Source organism: Symsagittifera roscoffensis, chromosome 5 (assembly GCF_963678635.1).
Source record: "Symsagittifera roscoffensis chromosome 5, txSymRosc1.1, whole genome shotgun sequence".
Taxonomy (NCBI): domain Eukaryota; kingdom Metazoa; phylum Xenacoelomorpha; order Acoela; family Convolutidae; genus Symsagittifera; species Symsagittifera roscoffensis.
Genome location: NC_087066.1, coordinates 52,581,330 through 52,590,709, shown reverse-complemented (window position 1 = coordinate 52,590,709; position 9,380 = coordinate 52,581,330). Strand labels below are relative to the sequence as shown.

At 34.2% G+C, this 9,380-nt stretch overlaps 1 protein-coding gene across 4 annotated transcripts in view; it reads right to left on the bottom strand.

The window, feature by feature from the left end:
* Positions 1–446: 446 nt before the first annotated feature.
* LOC134845939 (uncharacterized) overlaps positions 447–9,380 on the bottom strand; it is a 30,059-nt gene continuing 21,125 nt past the window's right edge. For 3 of the 4 annotated variants that reach the window (XM_063863074.1, XM_063863073.1, XM_063863072.1), the window contains 3 exons: positions 8,253–8,282; positions 5,385–5,627; positions 447–719 (listed from right to left, as the gene is read on the bottom strand). In XM_063863074.1, the coding sequence (XP_063719144.1) occupies positions 535–719; positions 5,385–5,627; positions 8,253–8,282 (458 nt within the window). In that variant the 3' untranslated portion in view covers positions 447–534. The remainder of the gene's footprint in view (positions 720–5,384; positions 5,628–8,252; positions 8,283–9,380) is intronic. The other variant, XM_063863075.1, reaches the window with a different exon arrangement.

Below are 9,380 nucleotides of genomic sequence, written 5' to 3'. Positions count from 1 at the left end.
GAAGCATTTTAAGACGGATTAGATTAACTCTCCGCTTACGCGTTAATAGCGCGAAATATATCGCGCGTTAATTGTCCCAAATTGGCTAAAATGGCAATCTGTAAACCATCATAACTTTACGAAAAAAGATCACAGGTGAAATCTTTTTTTTTCAAATTTGAGCTCAGGGCAGCAATACGTTTTGAATGATATCAAAAAAATTCCGTCAAAAATGGCGAGTTAAAAAGTCGAAATTTGTCTGAAGAAAAAAAACCCACCCCGAGCACAAATATTCCGTTACTTTTGTATCAAAAGGCAGAACAATAAGTGTTTCAAGAAAACTGAACCAAATTGCTTGATATTTTCAAAATAAATATTTTATGCAGAAAAAATTGTCAACTGTTTACTTGTTCAGTGCATAAGAGCTAACTTTTGCTCTAAGTTTTTCATTATGAAGAAGCTAGAATCGAAGCTAATTAAAATGATCTTGATGAGGAATTAGTTGATTTCGACGGGAAAATAGAGAATTTTTGAGTGTTAGTGTTATTTTTGCTGTCAGAATTCGGATATGCAAATATATTTGGATCGGCCTGTGGTTGATCGACACCTGTACAACTCTGGTTTTGACTCCCCTTCTTCTATGCAGAGAGCATCCCCACTTTTGATCCGATTGGAGACTTCCAGGTCCCATTGCTCTGACTTGTAAGACAACCCCCCATTGTCGTAGGTGACGTAGTCGCCTAAAATTTTTGCTCAAGTTTTTCTATCGAAGAGGACAAAGGACTCAAATTTTCACTAACGGCTAGTTTTCGACTACTTTAGTATCACGAAAACATTGGCCCCGATGAAGCACAATTTTGAGTAAAAAGTTCCGAGATTTGGGTTGATTCCTCTACTCTGTATAACAAACCACAAAAAAGCGGAGCTCATTCTCTCCTCCCTCTCTCTCTCTTTTTCACTCTCTTTCTCTATCTGTAAATCGAAATTTTCGAATTTACCTCTATCAATTCTTAGATAAACATCGTTTTTGAAACAAAACTTATAGACAAATTTTTTGAAAATTCATTTGCTATGAAAAACATAATGATTTTAAATGTTTTTCAAAACTAGTTTGTAATTAAGTCGAAAATAGTCAATTGTGATAAACTAAGAATAGATTTTTGTGCTCTAAAAAGTAGTAGCGTTATAATTCATTTTTAACCAAATATTAAGACTGCTTGTATCAGGGCGAAGCCCTGATTGTTCCGACTGCCTTTTAAGGTCTATGGAGCAGTAATAACAAGAAATAAAAAATAAGTTTAATAAAAAAGGAAAAAAAATAAGTTTTGAGATTTTTTGTGAAAACCATCCCCCCACAAGCCATATAAATTACAAAGTGATAGTTTTCGCTCATAATAACATATCAATTATCGCAAATAAGCTTCCTTCAACCAATTTGGAACGATTTCTAACACGGATTAATTCTCCGCTCAGGCGTTAATAGCAGCAAATATATAGCGCGTTAATTTTCCCAAATTGGCCAAAGTGGCAGGCTTTAAACCCCCATAAGGTTACAAAAAATGGTCACAGGTGAATTATCTTTTCAAATTTAAGCTCAGGACAATAATACCTTTCAAATGATGTACAAAAATTTTGTCAAAAATGGCTAGTTTGAAAGCCGCAAATTGTCTGAAGGAAAAAAACCCACCCCGATCCCAAATAATCTGTTACTTTTGTTACAAAAGTCTGAACAATAACATCAAACTTTTCGATTTTTGACAGAACAACAGAACAATGAAATTGAATATTATGCATAAAGTTTTTGACCAATTGAGGAGAACTGAGCGACTGATTTTTTGGATTCTATGGGACTAATTTTTCTATTTGGAACGCATGCGTACGCAAGAAATTCAATTTCATTTGATTAGCCAAGAGTTTATGTAATTGGCTTGTTTACATTAAGGTTTTTTGCCTTGCATAAATTGAAGCAACAATTGAAAAATTTGAGCGGGTTTCTTAGACGGTTGCGCTCAAAAACTTGCTTCAAAATAGATATTTTAAACGATATTTTAGATAAAATCTTATACAATTTTTGAGCTACTTTTCAAAAAATTTGAGCTTTTTTTCTGGCACTTTATTTAGTAAAACCGCTCAAAACCCTTACAAATTATTCGCAGTTTTTGAACAATTTGAAAAAAGCTCAAAAATTTGTAGAAAATTGCTCAAAAACCGTTTAAACCGCTTATTTTGAAGCAAGATTTTGAGCGCAAGCTATAGTTCAACTCATGCCTGAGCCATGTAACGTTATAATGCAATTCATTTTTATCAACTTTTTGTTGAGTGAAATTAAAATAAGACCCCTCGTATATCAAGGCAAGGCGTTTAATTGGTCTCAATTAATTTTTGGTGAAAAATTTTTTTAGAAAACTTTAGTTTTTGGACAATAGCCAAGCTCAACTGTAAAAATATTAGTCGCCCAAAGCAAATACGATCAATTAGCTGGTCTCAATTCAATTTGCAGCAACTTTTTTGTGCGGGATAATTTGCCACGCATAAATGATTCGCGTTACGTTTACGTTTTCAGCATTATGAAAAAACTCTTCAGAGCGCGCATAATTTAGTCCAGATCAAACTCTCCAGCCACATATGTCGTAATGCGATTGATTAGCTGTAAAATTGTTTTAAGCTCGAGGAAAAGCTACAACGCTAATTGAATAAAAACCAGTTTTGAGTTGGTTTGTCGAATAAGAATCATTTTCTGAACATGAAGTTTTTCATTTTTCTGTTCAAATTTCAACGCGTGGGATTGATCACATCCTTTCGACAAGTATCAACCATTGAAAGAACTCATTATTTTAGTTGTATGTAAAAGTTTCGGTTTTCTTACTTATTGAGTTGAACACTTCTGTTTTTTCTACTCTAAGTTAGATTGTCAAGGGTAGATGTAGTCAGACTGGATCTAACAGACGGAGTGAGGTTACTCAAGAGTAGAATAGCACAAAAATAGTTTTTAAAAAATAACCCGGGTCGAGGTCCGCCACTTAAGAAAAGACTTTGTAAGTCGGGCCGCATACAGATATCAGACTGGATTTCGGTCGTGCCGCGGGCTTAAATCGCGCCGTCATTTTTTTTATTAAGTCGCGCCGTCCGTTTTTTTTGTAAGCCTCGCCGCTTAAAACTTTTCTTAAGTCGCGCCGCTTAAGTCTTTTCTTAAGTCGCACCGTCAATCTTTTCTTAAATCGCGCCACTTAAGGTTTTTCTTAAGTCGCGCCGTCAGTATTTTCTTAAGTCTGGCTGATTAATTCTAAAGAAAAGCATAAGCGGCGCAAGTTAAGATAAGACCGCTGACAGCGCGACTTAAGAGAAGACGGACGCCACGGCTGAAGAAAGTACTTAAGCGGCGCGACTTAAGATAAGACCGACGGCGCGACTTAAGAATAAACTTTTGAAATTTTGATCAGTCGCACATGTCGCGGCGGTTTATTCTCAGTCGCGCCGGTCTGGAGTTGAAAATTTTCAGTCGCGTCGGTCGCGCCATTACCTTAGGTCGCTCCGGTTCCGACGGTTTTTTGAGTCACGCCGGTCGAGGTGGTTTTTTCAGTCGCGCCGGTCTTCAATTGCCAAGTTTCGGTCGCGCGGGTCTGAAATTCCCAATATAAAGTCGCGCCGGTTTTTTCTTAAGTCGCAGATCTCGACTCGGGAATATATACATCGATACAAATGTTGATACAAAAGATACAAATATGACTTTTGTCTTTTCTTAAGGCGCGCCGCATAAGTCTTTTCTTAAGTCGCGCCGTCAGTAATTCTTAAAAAAAGGCATAAGCGGTGCAAGTTAAGATAAGACCGACAGCGCGACTTAAGAAAAGACTGACGCCGCGACTGAAGAAAGTAATTAAGCGGCACGACTTAAAATAAGACCGACGGCGCGACTTAAGAATAAACTTTTGAAATTTTGCTCAATCGCACATGTCGCGGCGGTTTATTCTCAGTCGTGCCGGTCGCGCCATTACCTTAGGTCGCGCCGGTTCCGACGGTGTTTTGAGTCGCGCCGGTCTTCAATTGCCAAGTTTGTCAATTTTGTCAATACCAAGTTTGGCGCCAAAATTTAATTGATAGTGCTTTTTTAAGTTTTTTTTAATGTTTTTGCTCAAATCTGATTTTGTGTTTTTTTTTGCGTTCATACTAGTTTTTTTTTGTGCCCAAAGTCTTGTTTAAATTGACAGTTTCTTTGATTTTATTTTATAGTTGTAGGCCAAGATTTGATTTTTTATTTTTCTATTCATTTTTTAAAACTTGGATATTGGCCAAAAATCTGATTTAATGTGATTGTTTGTTTGTTTTAATGCAAATGTTTGCGCCCAAAATCTTGTTTATATTGACCATTTTCAAAAATTTATGAATTTTTTTTTATTGAAATAGCTTTTTTATGCTGATAATTGTTTTGAGTTTTCTGAATATTTTTGTGCACAAAATCTTGTGTATGTTGAAGATTTTCATAGTTTTTTTGCATTTTTATACATAAAAAAATTGTTTATTTTGATGATTTTCGATGTTTTTTTCGCACCTTTTTGTTTACTAAATATTGATTATACTGTTGATTTTCATGATTTTGTTGCAATTTTTTTGCACAATCTTTTGTTTACTTAGACTATTTTCATAGTTTTATTGATATTTTGTGCACAAAATTTTATTTATATTCATGATTCTGATAATTTTTCTGCATAATTCGTGATTTCAGTGCACTTTTTTTTTCGCAGAAAAATCTTGTTTAAATTGATAATTCTTATGATTTTGTTTGCATATTTTTGTGCTTAAAACCTTGTTTATATCGGCGATTTTCAGGATTTTATGACATACTTTTGAGCAAATAATTTTGTATATATTAATAATTTTTTTTTTTCAAATTTTTATGCACGAAGTCTTGTTTATATTGATAATTTTGATTGTTTTAATCTATTTTTTTTTGCAGAAAACGCTTGTTTATTTTAATGATTTTTTGTATTTTTTCGCACCTTTTTGTTTTCTCAATCTTGATTGTATTGATGATATTCATAGTTTTTTTGGATTTTTTGTGCAAAAAAACCTGGTTTATGTTGACAGTTTTTTCGTTTTTTTCATTAATTGTGCATTTACTTAATTATATTGACAATTTTCAGGATTTTGTTGCAAATTTTTGTGTAGGCAATTTTGTTTATATTGTCAAATCTCCTGGTTTTATCGCATTTTTTGTGCACAAAAACTTGTTTATATTGATGATTCTTATGGTTTTATTGCATATTTTGTGCACAAAAGCAGGTACATGCAATCTCTTAGAAGAAAATCTGTCTAAAAATCAATTATAATTGTTGGCAATTTTAATTCAACCAATGCGGAAAAACTCGCAAAAAAATTTGGAGGGCTTTTTGATGATTGGTACAACTCACCTTGTCCGCTTTCTTTGAACTGTGTAGGGATTTCTTTTCCAAAAAATACCACTTTCTTGCCCATATCACTCCCGATAAATTGGATCTCTGCCATTGATTTTGGGTAGAAAAGGATCAGGCTTCTCAATCTGCACTTTTCAACCATCTGAGGGATGGTCAGACCAATTGGCTTGAAAGAGACGTAGCATCTACGGTAATCCCAGCCAATCGCTCCCCCTTTTTCGTCACAGTACACGCGAATATCTGAATAAATCATAAGTAGCTTGTTCTAACTACTAACATAGACAAAAAATAAGTAAGATATATTCAACTCCATAAGTAAGAAGAAAAGCAGAAACAACAGACCCGGGTTGACCAAAACTTCTTATCATACAATTTCCATATATGAGAAACTTCTTGTCATACAATTTCATACAATTCCATACGTACAGAAAATTGTATGAAAACTCTATGATAAGCGTTTTTCCATATATGAAAATTGTATGATAGGTGTTTTCCCATAAACCAAAAATTTTGATTTTTTCTTTTCTAAATTTAGTTTCTGAAAAATTTTCGGTTGTAGCTGCAACCGAACACAAGTGACAAAGACCTTGGTTACTCAAAACACCAAAGGTTGGACGGTCTTGCATTTACAATGCATAGAAAACTTCCTGAATTTGGCTGTCTTTCACAATTGATATAACAAAAGTAACAAACTTATATTTTTTGGCAAAATTTCTTAATGATGATTATATTAAATTTTTGAATTTTCAAATTATCAGACATTGATCAAGGCGTACATTAACACCCCATACAAAAAAAAGAGGAATTTTCAGCGTTTTTGAAAAAAAAATTAAGTGAAACAAAAAAATTTTTGGGTCAAATTTTCAAAATTACTTGAAAAATTTTTTGTGCCGCCATCAAAAAAATGCCAGTCATACAATTTCCATATATGGAAATTGTATGATAAGCATTTTTTTCAAAAAACGAAAACCTCATTTTTTTATCACCAGATTGTTTTATGAGAATCAAACAGCCACAGAAATGAGTTTATACCAGTTTTCAACCATTTTTAGAAATTGTATGAAAATTGTATGACAAGCATTTTCCCACTCACTTGATGTATGGAATTGTATGATAAGCATTTTCGGTGTATGGAGGTCAACCCGGGGAAACAGAGGCTAGCAAAAAATAAGTTTTTTCAACACTTGATACATGTCGAAAATATCTCAACAATTGGAAAAGAAACGAAAATGATGTTCCAGGATTTTGTAAAACACGAACAAAAGTGAGAGGTAATCAAAAAAGCAATTTCACGTCATGTGTGACGCCCCATCAAAAATTTCTTGTCGCTTTAATTCAAATAAAACGCATTTTCATTGAAAAACATTGAGCAGTTCTGAAACACAAAAGCAAAAGCATGCAACGGAAGCTTTCTTGTGTGATTAGTCATGCCTCGGGTCGAGGTCGTGCTTTTATCTTCAGACTTAATAAGTCTGAATCGATGTGCGTGGAATCGATCTGCGTGGAATCGATCTGCGCCAAAGTCTGCAAAGTCTAAGCATAAGTCTGCAAAGTCTGAACATAAGTCTGCAAAGTCTGAACATAAGTCTGCTAAGTCTGAGCATAAGTCTGCAAAGTCTGAACATAAGTCTGCAAAGTCTGAACATAAGTCTGCAAAGTCTGAACATAAGTCTGCAAAGTCTGAACATAAGTCTGCAAAGTCTGAACATAAGTCTGCAAAGTCCGAACCTCAGCCCGGGTTATACTCTTTCACCACTAAAAGGTTTTTTTTTTATGTAGTTCATAGAGAATTCGGATTCTTCGTTCCACATGGTCTGAACCCGGATTTTGCTGTCCACGTGGTCTGAAACCGGATTCATTTGGTCCACATGGTCTGAAACCGGATTTTGTTGGTCCACACGGTCTGAAACCAGATTCCTTCGGTCCAAATGATCTGAAACCGGATTCCTTCGGTCTACACGGTCTGAAACTGGATTTTGTTGGTCCACATTGTCTGAAACTGGATTCCTTTAGTCCACACGGTCTGAAACCGGATTCCTTTAGTCCACACGGTGTGAAATCGGATTCTTTCGGTCCACACGGTCTGAATCCGGACTATTTGGTTCCACACAGTCTGAAAGCGGATTCACTCAGTCCACACGGTCTGAACATAGTATTTCCTGGTCCACACGGTCTGAACATACCATATTCTGGTCCACATGGTTCGAATATGAAACCACAATCTCGACCCGGGAAATACTTCGACCAACTTTATAATTGCATCATTCGCAGACCTGCTGTTAAATTAAAAAGTGGTGATCTAAACAACAAAATTTTTATATCAATCAAACCTGCATACGACAGTATGCAGGTTTTATTTGAATTTGCTCGGCAATTGCGTCAATTTAGTTTTTAATCGTTTTATTAAATGGTGGTTTTTTGGGCATTTTCAATTTTGTCAGTAAAATAGTTAGAGTTGTTCAGTGCAATCTAAAAATAACATACTTTGAAACTTGTTTTTGTATCAGAAAAATTGTTTTTTTTTTCGGTAATAACTTGCATTAACTTTCACATGCTTACATGCTGTGCCATGATTACGCGGGGTTTATGGCGAAAGTTTAATTAAAAAATGTTCCAAAAACACTGAAGCACTCGAAAGTACTTTCAAAAAAATTGCTTGTCATTTAGTTAGTCATTTAGTCATTTAGTTAGTCGTTAGTCATTTAGTTTATTTAAATAAATTTGAAGCCGCTAACGAGACAAAAATTAAGCTTCACTTTGATTACAAAAAAGTTTTGAAAGCAATTTGAGAAATTTAGGACTTTGATAATTTTCAGAAGGTGAGAATGTTTATCAGATTAGTTTTTTGTTATGAAAAATTCTTACCTTCGAATGCATCCAGCTCCGATCCTAATTCTGAAAAAAGCCTAAATTTTTTTATCCTCGAAATGAAGGTTCGCTTTAGTTAGTTCCGTCGTTTTGTCAAAAGGGGTTAGGAACTACTATGATAGAATGGTCCCAAGCACAAACCAGGTCATTTGAGAACAACACACTTAGAGCTCTCAAAGCATTTAAAAGTTTTAACTTTGCTTTTTAGACAGATTCCCTAACTCGTTACCTGGTTAACTCGTTAAACCAGTTCTACCTCCTTCTTTGACCATTTAATTCCTTAAGCCCGTTGAACCTCCTCCTCGTCATTTTTTTTTGTAAAAGTCGAAAATTTTTTAATTAAACATATTCTACAAAATGTTTGAAATGAATATTTTATACTCAAATTAGTTTTCAAACTTTGCGAAATACCACAGAGGGTTGTCTATAATAGTAGATTTTTATTGAACAGTAGCACCAAGGTAAATGTAAACTCTTTCGAATTGTATCCAGATTTAAACTTTTCTAATAACTCTGCTTGCTTATAGGGCTAAAACGAATGAAATTTTACAAGTAAGTTTTTTTGGTAAAACTAAGTGGGTTCAAAAAATTTTAAATTAGTCAGGTTGGGATATTTTATGCACAATAAACACGTAATAAAATACGCGTAAGCGGTGAATTAAATTTTTCCTGGTCAAATTGAGGCAAGTCATATGTTCTTTTCAATTGGATACCATACACAAATGATATAGGAAAAATTTTTAAATTTCGGCAAACCTTTTCAAAAATGAAACTTTTAAAATTTTGATAGGCATGGATCAAGGCATAAACATGCCATACAAAAAAAAAAGGTGTTTGAGAGTTTTCGAAAAAGTTGTTCAGCAAAAGTAGAAAAAAAGCAATTTTTGGGTATTTGGAAAATACGTGTATGAATACAAAATTCGTTTTGCGGTTGCAAAAAAAATAATACTTTTGGGGCAAAAAACAAAGTAATTTTTGAAAATAACCAGAAAAGTTTTTTTGTTGCCGCCGTGAAAAAATACCTATCATACAATTTCGATATGTGGGAATTGTTTGATACGCATTTTTTCCAAAAAAAAAATAATCAAGCTCGGTGCTATCAAATTTTTCGAAATTTGTTAATAC